General features: G+C 42.3%; 1 protein-coding gene across 4 annotated transcripts in view; it reads right to left on the minus strand.

Moving 5' to 3' along the window:
- The window catches only part of FNIP2 (folliculin interacting protein 2), a 70,427-nt gene that overhangs the window by 23,872 nt on the left and 20,330 nt on the right, over nucleotides 1-26,225 (minus strand). For 2 of the 4 annotated variants that reach the window (XM_069977853.1, XM_069977852.1), the window contains exons 1-6: nucleotides 24,765-25,165; nucleotides 20,187-20,313; nucleotides 11,219-11,350; nucleotides 8,059-8,159; nucleotides 4,319-4,390; nucleotides 478-566 (exon numbers count right to left, since the gene is read on the minus strand). In XM_069977853.1, coding sequence (XP_069833954.1) covers nucleotides 478-566; nucleotides 4,319-4,390; nucleotides 8,059-8,159; nucleotides 11,219-11,350; nucleotides 20,187-20,313; nucleotides 24,765-24,949 — 706 coding nt within the window. In that variant the 5' untranslated portion in view covers nucleotides 24,950-25,165. Of the gene's footprint in view, nucleotides 1-477; nucleotides 567-4,318; nucleotides 4,391-8,058; nucleotides 8,160-11,218; nucleotides 11,351-20,186; nucleotides 20,314-24,764; nucleotides 25,166-26,225 lie in introns of those variants that run through there. The other 2 variants (XM_069977855.1, XM_069977854.1) reach the window with 1 other exon arrangement.

Genomic DNA, 26,225 nt, shown 5'->3' on the forward strand with positions numbered 1-26,225 from the left:
AAAGCCTATGAACACTCAAGTACAGAACCTATGGACAAGTAGTTTATGTCATGAAGAACGCTGACCTGATCAGTGCGAAACCCAACCAGTTGTCAGAAGTTCGGGTATCTATTGATACAACCAAGCCAGGTTGATACTGTGCATGAACCCAATTAGATCAAAATGGATGTCACACCCAGTACCCAGTACGCCCATAGATACATAGAAACATAAGATTGTCGGCAGAATAAGACCACTTGGTCCATCTAGTCTGCTCTTTCAGCGGCTGAATGGATTTGATCGGGTCAGCATACTTTGTGACTGGCACACTAAGTATTTTGATAAAATGTTTGTCTGAAGATGACAACCCTTGTCCAAATGTCCTACTAGTTCATATGAAATAGAATATTCCTAAAAGGGTATAAAGAGCTAGACCAGTGTTGATTAGCTATATACAAATAACGCCAAGTACTATAAAATATTATATAAAACACACACCTAGATTAGATCCATTCTGACCAGGGTGGCTGACACCAAGCTTGACTCCAGCACCATCATGATTTATGTTCTCCATACTATCCTGTAAACTTTACAGATAAAGACAAATCAATATAAAACTTAGGAGACTTTTAGGACAGCACCTTTAACCCCTTAGGGACCAAGCCTGTTTGGGCCTTACTGACCAGGCTCATTTTTCAAAATCTGACCTGTCTCACTTTATGCGCTTATAGCTCAGTGATGCTTTAACGTATGCTAGCGATTCTGAGATTGTTTTTTCGTAACATATGGTACTTTATGTTAGTGGCAAAATTTGGTCACTGTCTTGTGTGTTTTGTGAAAATCATCAAAATATAATAAAAAATATTTGAAAATTTTGCACTTTACGAACTTTGAAATTCTTTGCTTCTAAAAAAAAAAAAAAAAAAAAAAAAAAAAAGGCACATGACAAAAAATTAGTAAGTCACATCATCAATATGTGCTCTTTATTCTGGCTTCATTTCGTAAACATATTTCACTTTTTTAGGGCGTTACGGGGCTTAGAAATGTATCAGCAAATTATCAAATTTTCATGAAATTTCCAAAACTGATTTTTTTAGGGACCAGTTCTTTTTTTAAGTTGATTTAGGAGGCTTGTATGCTGGAAACCCCCATAAGTGACCCCATTTTGGAAACTAGACACCTTAAAGAATTAATCTAGGGATATAATGAGCATTTTAACCCTACAGTGGCTGGAGGAAAGTATTCACAATTAGACCGGAAAAAAATGGAAAATAGAAATTTTCCAGTAATACATTTGTTAAGATTAAAGTATCTCATTTTCATAATAAACATGAGAGGAAAATGCACCCCAAATTTTGTAACGCAGGTTCTCCTGAGTACAATGGTACCCCATATGTGGGCATAAACCACTGTATGGGCACACAGCAGGGCTCAGAAGAGAAAGAGTGTCATTTTAGTTACAGGCAATCTGGGGGAGATTACAGGTAATCCAGGGTGGTTATGGGTAATCAGGGTGGTTACGGGTAATTTAGGGCACTTGACTTGGTCACAGGCGTAAAAAAGTGCCGGCACCATTTGGAACAAACAATCAGTGGTATATAGTATATACCGCTGATCACTTGTACTGGGACCACACCGGGTGATCACCGATCACTGCCCCATGCTCTCCGCCACCTCCGGTGGTGGAGAGAATGAGGCTTTGATAATTTTTAGGAATCCATCACTGTGAACAGAGTCTGTTCACAGTGATGGCGGCGGCCATCTTGGATCAGATGGCCGCCCTGGGAGGGGAGGGTCAGTGACCAGGTCACTAGGGTTAATTCTGGGGACAGGGGGGGGGGGGGGGGGGGGGGGGGGAGACATGTTCTCATCTCTTCTCACTGTGGATTCACTGTGAGAAGAGATTAAAGCTTTCAGCTGCTGGTAATAACGGCGATCGCTGGTGAGGGGACTGACCCCACACTCTGCCCCAACCCCTCAGCTAGCTCCGGTAGCTGAGAGGAGGGGGCTGCGAGCATTACCGGCGCCGCTGCACTATTCTGCACCATCGCCATAAAGAGCTGATGGCAGCAGAATAGAGCCTATTAGTGATCGCCGTAAAAATCCGTATCGGCGGTCACTAATAACATAATACATGTATTCTCTGGGTCATTACGGTTATGGCGATACCACATTTGTATAGGTTTTTGTATAGGTTTTTTTAACTATTATCACTTTGGCGCAATAGAAACTATCTTCCTAGAAAAAAACCCACAAAAACTGTCGCCGCATTGCAAGATCCATAGCGTTCTCATCTTTTGCGCGACAGAGCTGGTTTTGGGCTTATTTTTTTAGATCTGTAGTTTCTTTTGATACCAAGTTTTATATGTATATGACTTTTTGATTTCTTATAATGTATTTTCTAAAGTGGATTGATAAAATACAGCTATTCTGGTACTGTTTTTTTATTTTTTTTTTTACAGCGTGTGTCGTGCGATATAATTATTGATGTAGTTTTATAGATTGGGTCGTTACGGACGTAATGATACCAAATATGTATAGGATTTGTGTTTTTGATCACTTTTATGTCACTTTTTTTTCTTTTTTTAAAATTCTTTATTTTATGAACAAGGGGAGGTAGCGCGGCAACACGCCCGCCAGTCCTCTCAAAGAAAAGTACACAATAACCACAAGGTGGATGAACACGGCATGTCATTGAAACACACATTAAAACAAAAGAAAAGCATGTTATATGTGCCGACCCCTGTGTCTTCCGTAGTCAGACACCAAGTGTAAAATTATAGAGTTCCGGAGGGCATGCCCACCCCAAGCCCCCTATCCATAAGTTTTATGATATAATACACAAATTCTGCAAAAGATCGATGCAGCACTAGACCATACGGGTGTCCACGAAAGGGCAGAAACAACACCCAACAGAAAAGGGAGGGGAGGGGAGAGGAAAAAGTAGAAGAGTGGGACATCAGAAGGGCAGAGGGGATAAATAGGGGCACGGGGTAGGGAGAAGGGGCGGAGGAAAGAAGGGAGGAAGGGGGGAGGGAAAAAAAAAAAAAAAAAAAAAAAAAACACCTATAGCGTGTCCATGATGCCAGCTCCGCTCAACCCTCACGAGTCGAAGCATGGACAGGGCTAGATATACAGTGAGTCTGGGATCTCAGAACGACCGCCAGCCAGACAACCGAAGGTCCTGTAGCCCGCGCCCCCCCCCCTAAGCAGGGAGCGGTACTCTGGAGTATCCTGGAATGTCAGCCAGTCAAACCAGACTGTCCTGAATTTGTCGTTAGTGTTATGTAATGAGGACAAATCCTCCATCAAATGTCCCGTTTTATTTGATATAGGGAATGTAATGCATCTTTATTATTGGGGGGGGGGGGGGGGGGGCTGTGTTGTGTTTGGTGCACACTTTTTTTTCACTTTTTTTACTTTTACACTAGTGTACATTACTGTACACTAGTGTAAAATTCTTTGATCACTGATACAATACACTGCAGTACCTGATGTACGAGGCATGAGGCATCTCCATGGTGACCCCGGGGACCTTCATTAGGACCCCGGGATCACCATGGAGACATCGGGACCCATCGGGACCCGTTAGATGCCGCTGTCACGAATTGACAGCGGCATTTAACGGGTTAAACTGCCCGGAGCGGAGAATCCTCCGCTCCGGGCAGTTACAGGAGGGTGTCAGCAGTCACACTGACCGCTGATCACCCGTCCTGCAGCCGCCGCCGGGCGGTAATTTTTTCCGATGCGCCCGCCGTTAAAAGGCGTACGCATCAGAATAATGCCCATTAGTGGCCGCCGTGATATGCGTGCGGCGGTCACTAAGGGGTTAATTCCAAAAGCAGCACTGTATTGCATTGGATATTAAATCAAGCAAATATGATTTTATAATGAACCATTAGATATTAATGCATTTTAGGTTGTTCGTCAGTTTATGAACAATATCAAAAGGGATTATTCCCATAATTGCCAGGTGTTTCCTATAATTTAACATGTACCTCCAGTTAGGGTATGTGCACACTACAGGAATAGGCAAGGAATTGCGCAGGAAATGCCTTACCTATTCCATAGTGTGCAAACACCCATAAAGTGCAGCAACATGTCCTCAGTAGCAGAGGGTTCAGACAAAGACGTCTCTCCTTTTACTTAGAGCCTCTTTACTAGGAAAAGATTAACGTTACATTGGAAGCTATTTACTGGAGGTACACTAATATATAGATAGTAGGTTTAGAAAATGTATTGAACATTTCGTAAGTAGTAGTGTACATACACATGCAGACATTTATATTTAAAGATTTGCACCTTCTATCATAAAATCGAAAAAGAACACAATTCTTACGTGCTGGTGCTTCCACTAAAACCTCCAACTTTCGCAGAGAAAACTTTACTAATCATGAGCTGAGGAGGACACCTAAAGGGAATAAGGGAAAATTGATTGCCATGTCTCCAAATTATTAGCACATTCACACTGCAGAGGCTTTGCTCCTATAGAAAATCTGAGGCATAACAGATTTCTGCTGTGAATTTTTACTCTGTTTTAGTGCAGATTTTGGACAGATTTAGACCCATTCAATATCTGGGTCCTGTACAGATGCTATTCCCACATGTAGATTACATCAATAAGCGACATGTCCTGCAACGTGGATTTCCAATTGATGGGAAAAAAAAAATCTGTACAACATAAACTACTGTTCAGACTTCCATAGGAAATAATGGACTGTGATTTGCAAGCCAAAATGTGAATTCTGCATTGTAATTTACAGGTTTTGTAATACCTGCTGAGTGTGGTATTGCCCTGTGGCACACTACTTCTGGTGTAAAAAGGTATCATAAATGGTTGTATAGTTAGGGGTATTGGTAAAAAAAAAAAGTAAAATAAGTCTGAAGTATAAGAGGGATAATTGCATACTATTCATAATTATAAAGTACTGGGGCTTGAATTCAACCAATTTATTATGGGTTTAAGATATTCTCAGCCTAGACCAGGGATGGGGAACCATGAGCCCTTCAGCTATTGCAAAAGTACAATTCCCATAGTGTGAGTGAATGTGTGTGAGTGTGTGTTTTGTATTACCTGCAGGTCTTAAGTAATCCCCAACTAGTGCACATGCACATTGGATTTATGTAGAGGTACACACCTCTACAAAAATGCCAGTGTGTCAAAGCTTCCTGTGCACTCTTACTGGTATCTACACAAGCTCAGAGCTGGGGCAGATTTCAGCTGCAGTTTATGCTTGTGATCACAGGGTAGTAGTTCTCTTCACCGAGATCAGTGCACAATTAAATTGTAAAGTCAAAATGCTAGGACATTTTTTTTATAAGAAGATTTCAACAACAATAACAACGATTATTATTATCATCATTATTAAAATAGGTTTTGAAGATGGACATTAAAGTGTCACTGTTTAAATATTTTTTGCAGAAATCAATAGTACAGGCAATTTTAAGAAACAGTGAAGGAAAAAGGACTATTGTGGTGAGCCCAGCATATTATACAAAAAGCAACTTTATTAGATGATCATAAAGTGCAGAGTACATAGAAAGTGCAATTATTCCATAAGTGTGCAATGGAGGTGTGAATGAGTTATTAAAAAAGTTAGGGTGCTGTCGGGTAAGGTGACCCTGTTATACCCTACCTATACTAGTTGAGGGACCGCTGGGTAAGGCGTCCCTCCGCCAGACGGTTTCTGGCCCTGCACTGGTTTGTCATATAGAGGTATGTAGGCTGTCAAGGAAGTATATATGTCAGATCGATGGCTTTAGTAAAATAGGCACCGATCGGTTGTGCAGTAAGGGGAGTTAGGAGACTAGGATGGTGTCTCAGGTCAGTAAACGGCAATGACGACTCATAACATTTGTATATGCTATCATGTGTGCTTTCTACAATTCCTGAGTCATTATTGCTGTGTACTGACCTGAGACACCATCCTAGTCTCCTAACTCCTCTTACTGCACAACCGATCGGTGCCTATTTTACTAAAGCCATCGATCTGACACATATACTTCCTTAGCGACAACCAGGTCCTAAGTAAACTTCAGGAACCAAAACAGATCCTCCACAGTGGCGGCGCAGGTATAAACAGGGTAGTCAGTGGTAGAGGAGATAGTAGCTACCAATGATTTTGACTCCCAGCCGAAATGATAATATCAAACCCTTGGGCTTGAGAAAGGCACTGATGGATTGTAGTGCCGAAAAGCGTTGCTGCTTTTAATTTATGTTATTATCATTTCGGCTGGGAGAATCATTGGTAGCTACTATCTCATCTACCACTGACTACCCTGTTTATACCAGCACCGCCACTGTGGAGGATCTGTTTTGGTTCCTGAAGTTTACTTAGGACCTGGTTGTCGCTGTGCATTTTGTCCATACCTTCGTGTGGAGGATCCCGGGCTGAGCTGCGGTATTGGAGTTGTGTGTGACATAGTGTTGTGCCTATAATTGCTGCACAACTCCTAAAGGTCAGCACATTTTGAGACACCTTGTGCACCACTTTTAACTACGTTATTATACTAGGAGGCGCCCTTTTCCTTTTACTATATATACTTCCTTGACAGCCTACATACCTCTATATGACAAATCAGTGCAGGGCCAGAAACAGTCTGGCGGAGGGACGCCTTACCCAGCGGTCCCTCAACTAGTATAGGTAGGGTATAACAGGGTCACCTTACCCGACAGCACCCTACCTTTTTTAATAACTCATTCACACCTCTATTGCACACTTATGGAATAATTGCACTATGTACTCTGCACTTTATGATCATCTAATAAAGTTGCTTTTTGTATAATATGCTGGGCTCACCACAATAGTCCTTTTTCCTTCACTATTTCTTGTTTGTACTACAGACTTGTGGGAGCCACATATATACAGGCGATTTTAAGAAACTTTGTAACTGGGGGTTTATTGTTCTCTATGAAGAGGGGACAAGTGGAGGGAGATGAGGCACCAAAACAGAACAAAGTTAATTTACAGCTACATCACCAGGCTCTCTCCTCTGAGGTCTCTGACCTCTGAATAGCAGCTTTCACACAGTTCCCACTGTGTAATCCTTTGTTCTCTGCTGCCGACTAATCTCAGTCCTCCCCTCTCCATAGAACAGACATGGCCCAACTGATGTCAACTAGTTGAGATTTCCTGATAATGAGCAGTGGATGAGACAGGGGAGGGAAGGAGGAGGGAAGGGGGGGGGGGAAGGACACCTGGGGAAAGTCTTTTTGAATGCAGATAATGGCATATTTGCCAATTACAAGGTTTCTTAAAATTGCCTGGACCATTGATTTCTGAAAAAACAAAAAAAAAACAAAACACACACGACACTGACACTTTAAAGTTAGCCAAGGACCTCTAATAAAAGTAAACTATACTGATGGCTGACAGCAATAGTCCACCATAAATATGCATGTTCGGAACACCACTAATCTTAAACAAAAACAATAAGACTGGACAAGTTGAAATTCAGTACAGTAGTGAAGAGCTGAATATGATGCAGGAAGTTCCGACAGTTCAGTCCATGACACAGTCTGCTTACGGACTTGTATAGACAGAACGTTTGGATCCCGCCTAAACCTTGTTGGTGGAATCTAGATCTAGCTTAGGTAGATTAGTCAGCATTTCAGTAGTCAGTGCTCATGTTTTATGTAACAGCCATTTCTGTCATTTCTCCATGCTGTGTTAGTCTATCACCTGCCTGGTTTCTCAAATCAATCATTTGGCACAACAGTAACATCACATAACCTATATTACAGGACTACTTTCCTGATGGGATTCACATCTTTGGTGCCATAGAAACACAACAAATATATGCTGATGACTTCACCAGTCTACTCACTGTATGTATTTATCCTAGTTTCAGAGTGGAATCAGTGGGACATAAAACCCCCTCTTCTCTCTTCTAGTTTGGAGGCAGCTGCTTATTTTACAGAGCTGCCGCAATAATGACTGTAATTACGTTTCCTGGTAGATATCGTAGACAAGATGCAAGAACTGCAGGTGCACCCCCTTCTATTCTCCTCTGATACAGATATGGAATGCTGTGTAGTTCATGCAGAATATTAGTTAACATTTGTACTATCCAACTCACCGGATTAAGTGAATCTTTAAAGTGGATCCTTTATAACTCATAGCCACAGAACCGAACATCATCTCGCCCAGCATGTTCACGTCAGAGGCCGGCTTTGTGTACTGTAAAAACATAGAACTTGTCATACAACTAGAAAGAAAAGGGATTTAGATTTTTTAACTACTTGAGAGAAACCTGCTTATCAACATGTGATTTTACACTTCAATAGAAAAGCAAACAAATCATAAAAACAGTGAGTATTACACTGAAACTCAGGTGACTTATCTAGTCACTGTATGACTGAGGAACTGAGCCACAGTTCACACAGTGGTGTATTGTACCTTGGGTGTTCCCTCACACACAGTACCCAGGAATATCAAGACATCATAAACCTATTTGTAATAGGTGAATGTTTGCTCAGTGACTCACACCATCATAAGACCTGAACAAATGTTATTTCCTATTCAGTGCTTCCAGTCAGTCGTCCAAGGAATATCGTAAGGCTCTATTCACACTAATGTTGGACTTCCTTCTCTAGTGGAAGATACAACTATGTAATAAATGACAAAGTGTATTAAATAGTATAAAGTACATAATTGGGAACGTATCCAGTAAAGTAAACTGCAAAAATGCCACTTATGGCTAAGTGGATTAATTTACTGAGATGAGAAACCCCTTAAAGCGACTCTGTACCCACAATCTGACCCCCCAAACCACTTGTACCTTCGGATAGCTGCTTTTAATCCAAGATCTGTCCTGCGGTTCGTTCGGCAGGTGATGCAGTTATTGTCATATAAAAGTAATTTTAAAATTGCAGCCCCGTGCCCTATGGGTGTATCTGTGCCCTAACTTTGCACCACCCCTCCGTCCCTCCTCCGCCCCCTCTTCATCATAAGGAATGCCACTGGAACATTTACTTCTGTTTGAACATTGCACAGGTGTCTTAATGATACAGCCCATGTGCTGTGGTAACACAGGTGGTGAATAGGAGGCAATCTGCCTGGAGCATTCCTAGTGATGAGGAGGTACGGAGGGGTGGAGCAAAGTTAGGGCACAGATACGACCGTAGGGCACCGAGCTGCAATTTTAAAATAACACAATAACTGACAATAACTGCATCACCTGCCAAACGGACCGCAGGACAGATCTTGGATTAAAAGCAGCTACCCGAAGGTACAAGCGATTTTGGGGGGGGTGGGGGGGGGGGGGGTGGTAGGTGTCAGATTGTGGGTACAGAGTCGCTTTAAAAGGTAGCTTCTCTCACACACACACACCGCATTGCAGCGGATTTGATCTAAATAACTGAACACATCACCAAATCTGCACCATCAAATCTGCTGCGGATCCGGTGTGTGTGAAGGCATCCTTAAAGTGAATCTAACAGCTGTAATTCAGGTGCCAAATTGCTGACACCGTTAAACAGCTGTTACGTCAAGAAGACACATGGTACCTTTTATATATCCAGCTGTGCTTCCATAACATTCTATCTACAGTGCAAAGAACTGAAAAGCATGATTGATCCCCCCTCCCATGCCTATTATTGCTTGGTTGACAGTCACGACTTATCTGTTTCATAGTGTACCCAATTGTTTCTCTTATGTATATAGGGCACATATTCACTTTTAAAAGTGTGACCTGCCTCTTTCCACTTTGAAAAAATTATGTAGGAAATAAAAAGGATTGGGGGGGGGGGGGGGGTGTTAGGGTGGATGTTGAGACGAATCGTACTTCCTCATTTTCAAGAGTCAGTAGATTAATGCGGTCCATACCATAGACAACATAAAATCCCATCAGGCTACTTTGTTATTTGTTAGTGCTGTAATAAAGTTTCTCTAAAATGCACTAGTTGTTAAAAGTTCAAAACGGAACCATGGTTTTGGAGGGAACAGAGGCGGCTTGGCTTCTTTCAAATGTCACTTAAGTGGGACAGACAAAAAAGGGGTTAAAAGTATACTTTTGGTCAAATGTGGGTCTGCATTTTGTAACTTTCTGTGAATGACAATTTGTTTTGATACTGATCATGTGGTTGAGAAATAAACCAATCAGATCCCAATGATGCCACAGTTGCCGATGTACGGTAAATAATTAGCAGGAGAATATTGGACATTAATACAAGTCAATTTTGCACAAGTCTCCGCAAATGTGGATGATTTATATTTATTTACATTCGGAGGTCCACTTTACATATTTCCACACATTTATACAGCATTCCATAGCCTAAAGAGAAACTGTTTACTAAATTCAGATTTCTTTCATTTACTTATCTTATTCTTTGTTGAAAGAGTAGTACAAGACGTGATGGGAATGGACAGAAAACCAAGGTCAACTGAGTCCACAAACAATACTCACATTGCAGACGTTAAAGCGTAACTGTCATTTTGTTTTTTTGTTTTTTTATTGCAGAAATCAGTAGTATAAGCGATTTTAAGAAACTCTGTAATAGGTTCATCAGCCAAAAAAAGCCTCCTTCTGTACTCAAGAAGCAATCTCCCAGCCCCCCCCTCCTGACTTCTTATCTGTGCATTATCAGGCAAACACGTCTTCATTACAGAGAAGCCAGTGAAGACGGGCTCTGCTCTCTCCATTGTGAGCCTATGAAGGGGGGAGGGGCTGAGGGAGATGAGGGAGCAGGAAGAGGCGACATGAAGGTCAGCTGTTTGTAGACTCTCTGGGCACCTAAAACGCTAAATTCAGGGGTCAGAAAGGTCAGTGCTTATCTATCAATTTACTTAGAGAAGATTGCAGGGTATTGTGCTTTGCAGAAATCCTCCGTGCTCAGTCACTCCTAACAGCCCCTCCCCTCTCCTTAGCCACATAATGGACACAGAAATCCTGCTTCATTTGATGTGAGGGGGGAGGCTGGGAGATTGCTTTTTCAGTGCAGAAGGAAACTCTTATGGTGCGTTCACACCTACAGGATCTGCAGCTGATTTTCTGCAGCAGATTTCATTTAAATAACTGAACACAGCAGCAGATCTGCTGCAGATCCTGTAGGTGTGAACGCACCCTTAGTACATAAAACCTATTACAGAGTTTCTTAAAATCGCTTGTACTGTTGATATTTAATGTTTTCAGAAAAATGACCCTGAAATGACAGTTACGCTTTAAGTTTGTAAACCTCCAAAGTGCACCTAACACTGGTTGTAAATGGCAAGTTGATCAAAAGCAAAATGGCTCATACCTGGTACTTGGGTAGCCGCTCCCTGGCAAGCTGGGCATTTCCTGATGTTGTATTACGAGAGGAGATGGTACACGTTCCACTGCTGCTGGTCTGACAGGCTTTTGACCTTGTTGCAGTCTCTTCTCCCGATCTCTGTATTTACAGACAAAGTTCTTTTATTATTCTGTTTAATGTTTAAGCAAATATGATAATTTTACTGTTCATGTATGTTAACATAGAAATTTATTACACTTTATCATCAATTTTTAAAAAAGCATAATTGAAAACATGGTACTGCCTAGGGTACAAGATACCATCTTTCACTGTGGTATTTAACGGCCAATGTACGGGTAAAAGCGCTGATCTGCTATTACATGGCTCGATAGCCATGAAGGCAGTGCTACACGGACATCTTTAGCGATGTCTGTGCAGCCCTTGCTTTGTATTAGCCATCGGCCGCACATACCTTATTACACGTAGAAATGTGCAACTGGCAGAAGATTTTTTTTGACATGTTGAAAGACAATGATCGGTTGATGAGTGAGCGTTTCTTGCGCATCAGCTGATTGTTGTCTCTATTACACAGGTAGCCATCTGCCAAATTTGGCTCCAGGTAATAGGGCCTTTAGTCACTACTCCCTCTCTGCCTGTCAAGCACTGACAGAAAATGCTCGATGGCTGGCTGATTGCATCTTGCATGGCTTCAAAATTTTATTTTAAATGGCTGCATGTATTGTTTGTGCAGCCATTTTAATTAAAACTTTAAAGCTGGTGGGTCTAAAGAGGATTATGGCTTCTGAAGGCACTGCAAATGTGCGCCAATCTCACTAAAATTGGCAATTGCTTATATACTTGCACACCCCATACTGGATTGTGTAAAAAGGTCCCTGTAGGGTGACCTTCTCAAAAGGTCACAGAGCCAACTCAGTAAGTGTAAAAAAAAATAAATAAAAATATGTAAATAGAAACATTATAAAGAGATTGAGAAAAAAAAAAAAAAAAAAAAACACAACTTTAGTATTTGGCTCAAATCAGTAACCGAAAATCTAGGAGACACCTCCCCTTTAAGATTAAAATAAAGATCCTGAATATTAAAAAACGTTTTGGTATTTATGTGGAATATATAATATTGACATTGACCTGTAGATTTCAAAGAAATTTTCCTAGCATGTAATAAGGCTATCTGGTTTATTCAATCTTCAGTGTGACTACCACTAGGCTATTAAAGTGTGCATGCAGCAGTCATGTGCTTGACAGAATGCAGGAACGGGGAAAAAACAAAACCATTAAACATGTCCCCTCTCCATAACAGTGTCCATGTAATGACTGTGCAAAATACATTAACCTAATTCTGATATCAATCTGCAAACTTTATATAACACTGTACATCTGCCGTACACAGGTGAGGAAAAAGCATGGGCTGGTCACTTTTAGAACAAATACTCCTAGCATTAAACAGGAATTATGACATTGGAAACAATGTCACTCAATGTTATAGTCTGTCATTGCAGTACAAACCTATTTAAGTGGATGATCTTGCAGTGCCAGATACGGTCAACAGACATAAGTGACAAGGTTTCTGGAGAAATATAAAAATCCTTTAAAATTTGAACACCACCTTTATGGTTCTATATCAATACAGCCACAAGTCTGGGGCTACACAGAGACAGGGGCCACTGTATTGCACTGTGCAGTTTATGCAGAATGAAATCAAACTGACACACACGGCCAAACCGCACCCCAACAGTTGCAATAAAGCCATCTTGGAGGGATTTTTATTTGTGAGCACATCTAGTAAACAATCAAGTATAATAGGTCCAATATTGCAACAATCGCCAGTCTGTTTTTTTTTTTTTTTTTTTTTTTTAAATAATGGAAGTCAAGGGAAAAATAGATCCAAACGGATGATGACACACAATTGCATCCATTTTTGCATCCGTTTTTCCCCATAAATCGTATACGTTAAACGGATTGCAAAAACGCAGTGTGAACCCAGCCTAATAGAAATAATGAGAAAAGCCAGCACAGTCCCATCCCTCAAGGAGAGGCACACACAGACATTCAAAAAGCAATGTTAGACCCTACTCACTATTGTGTAAATAGGAGTGGTATGTTGGCATAGCATGGCATTCTGTCCATGCAGACCATATAACACTATGAGATGCAAGTTCATTATTGTGCTCCGCCATAAGCTCCTCCATACTTTGCAAGAATAAAGATTTCTGAAAACCACTTATCGAGGGTGGGGTCTCAGATTTCCCCCTTCTAGGAATCACTGTCCTTGCTGCTAATAAGAGGAACAATAATGGCCGTAATTGTCATAAGCCAGCTTCTCACCAGTAACCAACTTTATCAAATCTATTACTGTTGACCAAAAACTTTGCAACTTCAGGACTCTATGCCAACGTGATAATACTTTAGAATTGGTTTCCTGCGCCTTGCTAGCTATCGAGAATTTATGGCAAACTGACCAAAGTACTACATTTTCAGAAGTTTGCATGACCGCTGCAATACTCAAACTCACGCAATTCTAGTGAACCAAACTTCCTAGGAGTCTATGTAGTGATCAAATTCACTTTAGTTGAATTGCGGAAGGGTCAGATGGGTCCTAAACACAGTCCCCAGATTTAGTAGTCTGCCTAAAACCAGAACCATTTTATTTAATAACCTGCTGCCCTTGGTTACGACCCACTTACGTGGCCGAGCATGCTCAGTCCAACTGCAATCTCCAGGAAGTACAGGCAGCTGGTCTCCCTTGCACATGCAACTGCATTTCATGCTACAACCCCTTTAAGATATAAAAGCTGAGCTGTTCTAGGTCAATGTGGGTAAAACCAGACAGTCCTAGTTTCAGGCAGATTAAGGAGTCTTGGTCAAATTGTGATTTCTCTGTGCATCGCCAGAATTCAGTAGAACATGTAACTATTATTTTCAACTATTATTTTCAACTATTTTCAACATTTTTTGTATTGTTTTCTCAATGTCCCCATCGTATTTCTACAAGGTATCTAAATTGCAACAGACAGTGTGTGCTATGAAGTCGCCAGTTATCACATAATGGTTGAGACCTCTCGACCCACATGACCTTGTCACTGTGGATGGAAGTCAGTGACAGCCAGGCATTAATATTAAACAGCCTGACCCATTTGTGCTCACAAGCAGATGATCAGTCAGACATTGCTATTTGGCAGCAGTTCAAGGGATCACGTGATGCTCTTAAGCCCTGTGCACACACCCGCATTAATCACTTAGGTGTGAGGTCACACAGCAGAATGTGAGCGATGAGGAACTAAACAATTCCCAGCAGTGCCACTATGTCCTATTATACATAAAATACTAATGCCCCTATTCCACGAGTCGTTTGAAGGAGCAAACGAGCGCTATTAGCGCTCGTTTGCTCCTCGTTCCCCGCTCGCTGCCGCCGCTATTCAACGCGGCGTCAGCGAGCGGGTGAGTGCGGGAGGGGCGGCGGGGAGCTGCCCGGAGGATCGATGATCGTCCGGGCAGCCCATAGGATATAGCAGCATCTGCTGCCGATGCTCCTATTCAACGGAGCGACGGCAGCAGATCGCTGCTATATCAGTTGCTTGTTTTTCAACATGTTGAAAAACAAGCGACTGCAACGATCAGCCGACATGAACGATGTCGGCTGATCGTTGCACTCTATTCCACGTGACGAATATCGTTCGTAGCGGTCGATATCGGCCGAATACGAACGATATTGCTCCTCTAAACGACCCGTGGAATAGGGCCTTAAGACTACTGAACGCAACAACTGCTACTCAAACAAAACCTGAATTGATAAATACCCAAGTAGTGGGAGTCATTGGATGCATGTGGGCCACCAACATGATTTCTAGTGCCGTTCTATGTTTGCTGTATTGTAAGTCATTAAAGGAAAAGTTCATTGATAACATTATACAGGGTTTTCAGCTATATAAGGCAGCCAAAGTGACATGCACTGTGAACCCGCAGACTACACTATTAAGGGTTGTGAAGACTGGCTAAATAAATGAATATATGTGGGAAGTGTCCTGAAAGTAATTACTAGCAGACCATGTTTGAGTGGCCGTACTGCAGTGTTCACGGTTACCATACATGCATTTACATAACATGCACCCAGCCTTACTGGGGAGCCACTCAAATGAGTAGTATGGGATTCCACTTGGCTCATTGGTAGGGGTCTTAAATTAGTCTTTTCCTTCATAATGTAAAGCACACAGCGTATGGAAATTGCAACACAGTTCCATTAACATTGTGCAGGAAGGTAGTTATATCACACACGTAGTAGGTGGACTCCCAGCTAACAGTAAGGGCCCTTTTACACACACAGATATTTGCCCAATTTATATGACAGATTTTTTAAGCCAAAAATTGGATTTGAAAAGATGATAGATCCCATTCTTTCCTTTATGACCTGTTCTCTAGAGATGAGCGAACCTCGAGCATGCTTGAGTCGATCCGAACCCGAACTTTCGGCATTTGATTGGCGGTGGCTGCTGAAGTTGGATAAAGCCCTAAGGCTATGTGGAAAACATGGATATAGCCATTGGCTGTATCCATGTTTTCCAGACAACCTTACAGCTTTATCCAAGTTCAGCAGCCCCAGCTAATCAAATAGCGAATGTTCGATTTTCGGATCGACTCAAACCAGATTCGCTCATCTCTACTGTTCTCTTATAGTCTGTTCCTGGCTTTGGCTGGACACACACAGTTTTGAAAGAACTTAAGCGTAACTGTCTTTTTTTATTGCAGAAATCAGTAGTATAAGCGATTTTAAGAAACTCTGTAATAGGTTTCATCAGCCAAAAAAGCCTCCTTCTGTACTCAAGAAGCAATCTCCCAGCCTCCCCCCCTGACTTCTTATCTGTGCATTATCAGGCAAACACGTCTTCATTACAGAGAAGCCAGTGAAGACGGGTTCTGCTCTCTCCATTGTAAGCCTATGAAGGGGGGAGGGGCTGAGGGAGATGAGGGAGCAGGAAGAGGTGACATGAAGGTCAGCTGTTTGTAGACTGTCTGGGCACCTAAGACGCTAAATTCAGGGGTCAGAAAGGTCAGTGCTTATCTATGAACTTACTGAGAGAAGATTGCAGGGTGTTGTGCTGTGCAGGGCTGCTCCGTGCTCAGTCACTCCTAACAGCCCCTCCCCTCTCCATAGCCACATAATGGACACAGAAATCCTGCTTCATTTGATGTGAGGGGGGAGGCTGGGAGATTGCTTTTTCAGTGCAGAAGGAAACTCTTTTATGGTGCGTTCACACCTACAGGATCTGCAGCTGATTTTCTGCAGCAGATTTCATTTAAATAACTGAACACAGCAGCAGATCTGCTGCAGATCCTGTAGGTGTGAACGCACCCTTAGTACATAAAACCTATTACAGAGTTTCTTAAAATCGCTTGTACTGTTGATATTTAATGTTTTCAGAAAAATGTCCCTGATATGACAGTTACGCTTTAAAGCATAATTATAATTTAGATTTGCTGCAGATCTCCCGCGGATCCGGTGTGTGAATGCGTCCTAAAGCAAATCATTTTAACACGTTACCCCTCAAAGAATTCAAAACAAGCCATAGGACCTTTATTAACCCTTTTAGGTGGTTAACTGAAATAAAAGCAGGTGGAGGGGAATTGTATAAAGTTTTTTTGTGTGCACATTTTTTGAGAATGAGGAGGGGAGGGGATGACAACAGTGAGAGGGGATGATGAGAGCGAGGGGGGGGAGCCAGGCTCACTTGGGGGCGGCAACAGTGGCGGCAGGGCAGAGAGTAGAATTGCTGAGACCCAGGTATATGGCAGCTGGCGCCAGAGGGGTGCCCGCAGCCCCGGCGGCTCAGGCACATCCCTGCCCAGCTGTGGCAGGGCTCCAGGAGCTGTCGCCAGGCATCAGAGCAGAACTGGCATAGTTGCCAGCAGTCCGGGTATGACCAGGTAAGCCCCGCCCCAGTAGCAGATTATAATAGGTCTGTTTCGGGAGGTGCCCCCCCCCCTTGTAGCCCATGGCCCCCCAAACAGACTTAAACTTTTAGTGGTGTATTATCTCCAGGCTACAGTTTTGCCATGGTTTGCATAAAAATCACTGCGTTTTACTGCAATTTTGCACAAATCAGGGCAAAACTGCAGCCAGGAGACAATGCAGTAACATTACAGTACATACTGAAGGAGCTTATGTGACAATGTCGTCACCACAGGTCCTTTACAGGCTGCATTATGGAAGAAAAAGACTAAAGCTAGTGCAGCCATAGTTAGTGGGTTGGGGGGGGGGGGGGGGGGGCAAGCTTGGTGAACAGCCCGGGGCCCATGGTAAAGTTAATCCACCCCTGCCCGCAGTAAGCCCTGCAGTGTGCCGGGGGCGGGGCTTACCGGGTCATACCCGGGACTGTTGGTAACTATGCACTGGGTGTCATGAGAGGGAAGAGGGGGGGGGAGCAGCAGCAACGTCGGCATTGTAGAGGGCCCAGTAACATGGCGGCCGGCGCCGGAGGGGTGCCCACAGCCCCGCTGGCTCAGGGACACCTCTGCCGGACATCGGTCGTCATGAATCATCTGTGAGGAGACAGAGAGGGATCGGCCACACTGGCTGGGCAGCCATGAAGACAGCAGCCACAGTGCCAAGGCTGCAGGGAAGGGATAAAGGGAGGGGGCGGGACCCTATTTAAGAATCTGTACAAAGCAAAGAGTACGGATTTTCAGGAGTGCTGGGCAAAATTGAACAAGTAACTTCAAGCCAAACACAGCTCTGAAGGGACATTCATCTACATGTATTTCAAAAACTTACTTTTCATTACTATAAATTGCAAAAATCATAATCATCATCATCATCATCACCACCTAGGCTAACTAAAAATAAAAAAAAAAAAATGTATAGCTGCGCTTTAAGGCCCTATTGTGCTAAACTATTATCGGCTGTATTTGTCCGATAATAGTCTAGTGCGATTGAAAACAACGATCAGCAGCAGGCCGCCGATATCCTTTATGGGCTGCTGATCAAGCGATCACCCGGGCATCCCCCCCGGAGCTCCACACTGAAAGCGCTTGTTTGCTCCTCGAGTCGCCTCGTGTAATAGGGGCTTAAAGGGGTTATCCAGCACTACAAAAACATGGCCACTTTTGCACCACTCTCCAGCTCCAGGTCAGGTGTGGTTTGTAATTAAGCTCCATTTACTTCTAAGGAACAGAGTTTCAAACCCCATCCAATCTGGAGACGAGTGGTGCAAAAGTGGCCATGTTTTTGTAGCACTGGATAACCCCTTTAAGGCTTTGCATGGCATGAAACAAACCACACTACTGATTTCTGCAAAATATTTTTAAATGACAGTTACACTTAAAGGGCCACTTTCCCCCTACTCTTGTCTCCAGTTTGGGTGGGGTTTTGAAACTCAGTTCCATTAAAGTAAATGGAGCTTAATTGCAAACTGCACCTTAAAGTAAATGGAGCTTAATTGCAAACTGCACCTGAACTGGAGACAACAGTAGGGGGAAAAAGTGGCCATGTTTTTGTAGCGCTGGATAACCCCTTTAATATTTCCCTAGAGAACCTCAGATCAGAGCACCTCTGTAAATGAACAGCTTAATTTACATATTACACTAAACCAGTGCTGAAGGTGAAAAGGTAAGAAATGTACTTTTATCTCAATGTACTGTGCTCTTTGGGAACATAACAGCATGTTAGGAGTCTATCCTGCTGTTAGTTTCCCTATGCTCTGTTAAAGGGCTGCAATTTCCAGACGGAAGACAACACTGCAGTAAATGGGTTCGCAATGAAGGTTTGTTTTGTCTAGGTTGACAAACTTATAGGTACAAAGCTGAATGTGCAGATGACAACTAAAACCAAACTCTACAAGGAAAATATAAAAGTTGAAGGTCAACAGCAGTCAAGGCAAAGACATCCACTCCAGCATGATGCAATATGCAAAGGACATTGAGCACATATTGTAATCTCTAGAAAGCATTCTTAATAAGGGACTTTCATGGCATATGTACCATAAAAAAAGTTTTATTGGGGGGGGGGGGGGGGGTGTTGAGATATACAACACCCAAATTGCACATGCTTCTCTGACAGGAATGGAGTCTGGGTATCCCTATTCCGCTTATTGAGAAAAACTCCAGCATCAGAACCCGGGTGGTCCCTTTAACTGGTTTTACCCACTTTGTAGAGTATCTAAAACAAAGTCTATGCATCAATGTTGTTCCAAGTGTGATGTGTGTATATATAGCATGAAATAGAGATGATCATGTATTTATGAGGAATCAAAGTGCTGGACTTGGCCATTTGGTTTACTGCTGTAAATGCTCATTGGATATTCGGCTGACCCGCAGACGAAGACAACAAAATGCTTTGGGCGGTAGCATCCCAGACAGTATGTATTTACTTGAATGGGGTTTATAGGGGGTACTGTCCAGTGAATTCTTTTCTTCATTCAAATCAATGAATGTCAGAAGGTTATACAAATTTGTAAATTACCTATATTTAAAAATCTCAAGTCTTTCAGTATCAACTGCTGTATGTCCTGCAGGAAGTGGTGTATTCTTTCCAGTCTGACAGAGTGCTCTCTGCTGCCACCTCTCTTTGTTAAGAAATGTCCAGAGCAAATCCCCATAGAAAACCTCTCCTGCTCTGGACAGTTCGTGTCATGTTTTCTATGGGGATTTGCTCTGGACAGTTCTTAAAGACAGGGGTGGCAGTAGAGAGCACTGTGTTAGACTAAAGAATATACCACTTCCTGCAGGCCATACAGCATCTGATAACTAGAAGACATAGAAATAAAATATAAAAACTATGTAAAAATTACCTTTTTGAAACAAATTTGAAGATAAATAACTGGTAGTTGGAACCTTTGGTCGGTTTCAGTTAGAAATATGAAAAAAAGTCAGTGGAGCCTCAATTAAGAGTCTCCAAACACGGAGAGCAATTGCAAATCCATAAATGCGGACAGAATGCACAGATATTGAAAGGGGACTAAAAGATCGAGAGGAAAGAATAGCTCACCTGTGCATTTTCATCTTTAACTTCACGTACTGCTTTGGAGTCAAACAAGACCTGTCTGCCCCTTCTTTCACAGTCCTGGTAAACAATCAAGCGAATGCAGTTCAAGTCAAGTTCTGTACAAGGCCAGCTGCAAATGGAAAACATGAAGTTTGGTCAGCCAGAGTGGTATTGACAGGTCACAGACAGACTATACCACACGCACGTATGCACACCTAGCCCACACAACAGGTTAGCAATTTACCTTTTCGAAAACAGATAACCCACAGAGGCCACAACACCCCAACTTGTTAAAAATGTACACTCTAGCCTGCTGTGGGTCCCAAAAGCCATCTTCCTATACACAAGGTAGGAACTCTACATGGCGGTGGAAGGTATATTGAGCGAGTAATAAGCATTACCAATAATCACATGACATCTAGTCCCAATGATGTCAGGTCAGATCAAACCCATTCTATTGTACCAGTTTGTATTACATCTTCTGTTATGGATATCTACCAGGGAGTAGACATTAGAATACAGCATACCAAATATGTGGGGAGAACTATCCTGCTGCACCATTTTCTGGTATCCCAGGTAAGCTATACATTATAAGCACATCAGATGCGACATAACTACAGGCACACATGCATTACAAGTATCAATGTCATGAAGAAAACAGTCATGATTTGAGTTTTGACAATACATATAGTCTGCCAAAAATTAAAACCAACAACAGTCTACAAAATGCATCCTACAGCATTTTTTGATGGAGCTCCACATGGACAGAGGCAGGTTGTCCAATGCACTGCACAGAGCACTGGCCTCACCTTCATTCGGGGTCCGTTCCAAAAGCACAAGACTATCAGATGACTATGGGCTGACCCCCCTTAACCCACATGACAAAAGCTGCTGAGCAGACTGACGGCTGCACTTCTATTCTGCATTGTATGGGCGCTGATCACAATACATCACACACCGATATCACCCTGCGTTCAGCTCCGGCCAGTACCCAGGTCACCAGTTCCTGCTCATTCCCTGGGGAACACTTCTGTACTATACTGGAAGAGATCTTTACTTGTATGTGTTATAATATACCCATCACTCTCTGGATCAGTAATGCACATTGCAGCTTGTGCTAACGCTTCAGTTGCTAACAAAAAAGCATGTTATACCTTTACGAACAGAAATCAGTAAAACTAAAACCTATGGAAGGGAAATCGGTCAGCTTCAAGTCACGTTCCAAACCGCTGATGCGGTTAGATAGCTGTTGGGTCAAGACGACCTTTTATGTATCTGTCTGTGCTTCATGAAAAATACTACTTCTTATGAGTTTTAAACACAATGGAAACCCCAAGCCCCTATTTCTCCCCCAATAGTCAAGCAAGGTTACTGGAATTATTGGTAACATTGAATGGCAATTGGGGGGGCATTCTTTTCACTATGTTCAAAAAGATCCCTGCTTCATTGACAGCCAAGGCTCAGCCTCTAAATCTTGTCTCTAGGCTGTGAATCAATACTGTTCACATGTGCAAGATATGGAAGCAGGGCCTGGCTTCTACCGGGACTGGGATGGGAGTGGAGTAAGGTATTCCAGCTTTCTACACTTCAGGGGCTTGGAAACACCCCTGACTCTTTGTACCAGAGAGGAAAGGCATTTTTCGAAGTTACAAAAGCAGACAGATAGAGCATGAAAGGGACGGTGTGCCTTACTGCTCTATCAGTGTAAGGGTGCGTTCACACGTACAGGATCTGATGGTGCAGATTTGAAGTTGCAGATTTAAAGCAAATGAAATCTGCTGCAGATTCTGTACGTGTTAATGCACCCTTAGGGTGCGTTCACACCTACAGGATCTGCAGCAGATCTGCAGCAGATTTGATGCTGTGTTCAGTTATTTAAATGAAATCTGCTGCAGAAAATCAGCTGCAGATCCTGTAGGTGTGAACGCACCATTAAAGTGAATCTGTCTGCTGTAAATTTGCTTTTCATTTTATTCCCCTAGCACCTGACAGGATCTGCAGCTGTGCACCTAATACAGAAACCTCAGATTCCTATAAAATGTACTGACACCATGTTAGCTGCATCCACAAAATAATGCTTTTAACCCCTTAAGGACCGGGCTTATTTTCATGTTTTAGTTTTTTCCTCTTTGTGCTTAAAAGGCCATAGCACTTGCATTATTACACCTACAGACCCACACGAGCCCTTATTTTTGCTTCACTAATTGTAGTTTGCAATGACAGGCTGAATTTTTCCACAAAATATGCTGCGAAAGCAGAAAAAAAAAATATATGCGTGGTGAAATTGAAAAAACAAAACAAAATAAACGCAATTTTTTCTTCTTTTTTTTTTTGGGGGGGGGGTGTTTGTACACCCGTGTCCCTATATGGTAAAACTGACATGTTATATATGTTCCTCAAGTCGTAACGATTACAACGATATGTAACATGTATAACTTTTTATATTATGTGATTGCTTGTAAAAAATTAAAACCATTGTTAACAAATATATGTTCCTTAAAATCACTCCATTCCCAGGCTTATAGCGCTTTTATCCTTTGGTCTATGGGGCTGTTTGAGGTGTCATTTTTTGCGCCATTATGTGTACTTTCTATCGGTACTTGACTGCGCATATGCGACTTTTTGATCCCTTATTACAATTTTTCTGGATTTGATGCGACCAAAAATGTGCAATTTTGCACTTTTTTGTGCTTACGCCGTCTACCGTACAAGATCAGAAATGGGACAAATTAATATTTCAGGCGATTATGCACGCGGCGATACCAAACATTTATTTATAAAACGGGAAAGGGGAAGGGGGGCGATTCAAACTTATTAGGGGAGGGGATTTTTTATTAATAAAAACAATTTCATTTTTTCTAACAGTAATTAGAAGCCCCCTGGGAAACTTCTATATACACAGCACTGATCTCCCATTGGGATCAGTGCTGTGTATATATTAGAGCAATGATCCATCAGATATCAGATCATTGCTCTATTAAAATGGTCTGCAATCTAAATAGATTGCAGAGCCGGGATCAGCGTCATTCCAACGCTGAGCCCAGGCCAACTCATTAGAACGGATCTGGGGGGGGGGGGGGGGGGGGGGATCCCCCACTAGACACCAGGGAGAGGGGGCACATATACTCTTCAAATGCAGCTGTCAGCTTTGACAGCTGCATTTGAATAGTTTAGTAGCCAGCCACGGCGGCTAATACCTGCTGCCCCTGGCTGCACATAGCAACCGGGGACTGCGGGCTGCAGAGAGTGCTCACGCTGGGAGCCCTCTGTTTACCCTTAACGGGTGCATGACGGGTATACCCGTCATGTGTCGTTAAGGGGGCTAAAGAAAAGTGGCAGAAAACTTACAAAAAAAAAATTGCTCATGTTTCTAGTGAGCTGAACTGCATCAGTTCATACAAATGGTGGCTAACTGAGGCTAGCCAACTTCTTATCTGCAGAGATGAGCAAATTTACAGTACAAAATCAAAGCACTTTGTTAGCATGGCAATCTGCTTGTCAGCTGGCTGCCTTTCCCAGGATGGGATCCAGCTTTTTCAGGCGCCCAAGGTGGAGCGCTGAGATAAAGCAATTTGCTTAGTTTGTACTGTAAATTAGTTTATCTGTACTTTTCGACCATAACTTCTGTATTACTAAGGGAAGGGCAATCCCATCCTTGTCTTCAAAGGATAAAGACAGAGCCTGATAAGGGCACAAACAATGTCCCCTTGGTGCTGTACTGGAGTGGGATGGGTAAATACAGTATACATGTTTGCTATGTCTCCTGCAGCATCTTTAAATTTACAGTAAGGAACAGACCTGGCTTAAAGGAAAAAAAAAAAAAAAAAAAGTCACCTGCCCCAATCCCTCACCAATTCAAAATGCCAAATGAGAAACAATTCTGGCTTTTGACCAAATTCTTTGCCAGCCAATCACTGTCTGAGGCCGGTCACTGGAACAGCCAGCAATTGGTTGAACAAGGAAATGCTGCTTAGCTAAAGACAGCACCATCAAAGGATCAGGGCAGTAGAGTATAACTTCCTTAGAGTTTTTAAGCCAAGTGAGCACATGACTGAAATCTTTATGAGATGGAGTAAATTCAGAATTTAGTCTTTAAAATTCTCTTTGCACAATTCATTATACTGCACATACAAACATACTACAATGCAGTATAATGTCATGACAAGGTGGATTCAAACACAAAGATGATGTTCTTTAGACTGTGCATTATAAACACTTCCACCTTCTTCCTTACTTTCAGACACTTACACTGCCAGTCGATATCATAATCAACCAGATGAACTTGTGTACACTATTTGTTCTGAGGACCCTCAGAACATGAATTCATAAAGCACAAAGCAAAGCATTCCAGCGCATTTTGGGGCTATATTACATTTTATTTCTTTTAAAAATTATTATTTCATTCCAGTAACTCCCCTCTTGTTCATGACCGGAATACAATGCTTGCATGCATTAGTATATTCAAGCTCTTCAAATGGCTAACTTCAAGTTCTACATTACGGCAAATGGCATTATGACAGAATAGAAGTAAAACAATAAATGCTTAGGTCTTTTCGCTAAGAAAGTGGTGGAATACTTTACCTTAACTGTGTGTAATAGTCATCAGCACGAGCGTTTGCTGGCAGTCTCCTGCGTTTTCCCTGTGCTGCCCTGCTGTCAGAATCCTTACACCTGTCTGCAAGAAGACAAGACACAATCCACCTGTTCCTTAGCCTCTCCGAGCAGCACCCGGCATAGCTGCTAGTTCTCTGGGTGCCCCCACACATTTTCTTAGCTGAATCACAAGAGTAATATAAAAAAATAAAAAATAAAAAAGCCACCTATGAAGCTTATCCCATCAATTCAGAAACAAGTCCACCTTGAGCATATGGAGAGGAAATACAAGGAAATCCCAGTATAAGATGGGGTGTCTCCTTTCCAGGTTGTTTGTGGTGTGCACAGATAAGAACATGCTGACAGGTACGACGTGCTGCCCTCCAGAGCTCCACCAACTGACCATACGTTAAAGTATTTGCAAGTCACAAGACTCAGACATATGTCTGGCAGAAGGTTGGGCTTCAGCACGGTGAACACCCTCCGTAGAAGCACTGAAATAACATTGGGCAGTCTGCTAAAAGACTGTCATGTGAGAAATGTACATCATGTGACAATGCAATGTATTGCTGCTGCTCTCTGCCATTGTGTGCACTCGTGTGCGGTCATGTACTGTGACCTGCATGTCTGGTTAGGAAGCTTATTCACAGTCATCTGCAGTAAGAAGAGGGTTAGCAGAGAATCCATTTACTGGGTTACTAATCTATAACTCACATACTAAGGGCCCTATTCACCAACAGATATCTGACAGATTTTTTTTGAGCCAAACACAAGAATGGACTATAAACAGACAACAGGTCATAAAGGAAAGACAAAGATCTCTCCTCTTTTCAAATCCATTCCTGGCTTTGGCTTAAAAAAAATCTGTCAGATAATCTGTTGGTGTAATAGGTCCCTTAGTATAGTGTATCTATGCCAGTCTAAGCAAAGCAAATAGCTGGCGTAATTTCTGCCAAATACCACTTAATAAACGTGCATTTTATAGTCTAGGAAGCAGGTGAACATATCCATATCTACTATGAGCAGGTACAATTGTACCTTTAAACCTTTAAGGATGGGGCCACTTCATTTTTGCGGTTTAATTTTTTCCTCCTTGTGTTTAAAAGGCCATAGCACTTTCATTTTTCCACCTAGAGACCCACATGAGCCCTTATTTTTTGCATCACTAATTGTACTTTGCAATGACGGGCTGAATTTTTTCATAAAGTACACTGCGAAACCAGCAAAACATTCAATGTGTGGTGAAGAAAAAAAAAAAAAAAAAAAAAGCATCTCTTTTATTGGGAGGGGGGGGGGGGGGGGAGAAATGGTGTATTGAGTTCCTCAAGTTGTTACGATTAAAACGATATATATCACATGTATAACTTTTCTTGTATCGGATGGCCTGTAAAAAATTCAAACCATTGTTAACAAATATACGTCACTTAAAATCACTCCATTCCCAGGCTT

Source organism: Dendropsophus ebraccatus, chromosome 7 (genome assembly GCF_027789765.1).
Source record: "Dendropsophus ebraccatus isolate aDenEbr1 chromosome 7, aDenEbr1.pat, whole genome shotgun sequence".
NCBI classification, from domain to species: domain Eukaryota; kingdom Metazoa; phylum Chordata; class Amphibia; order Anura; family Hylidae; genus Dendropsophus; species Dendropsophus ebraccatus.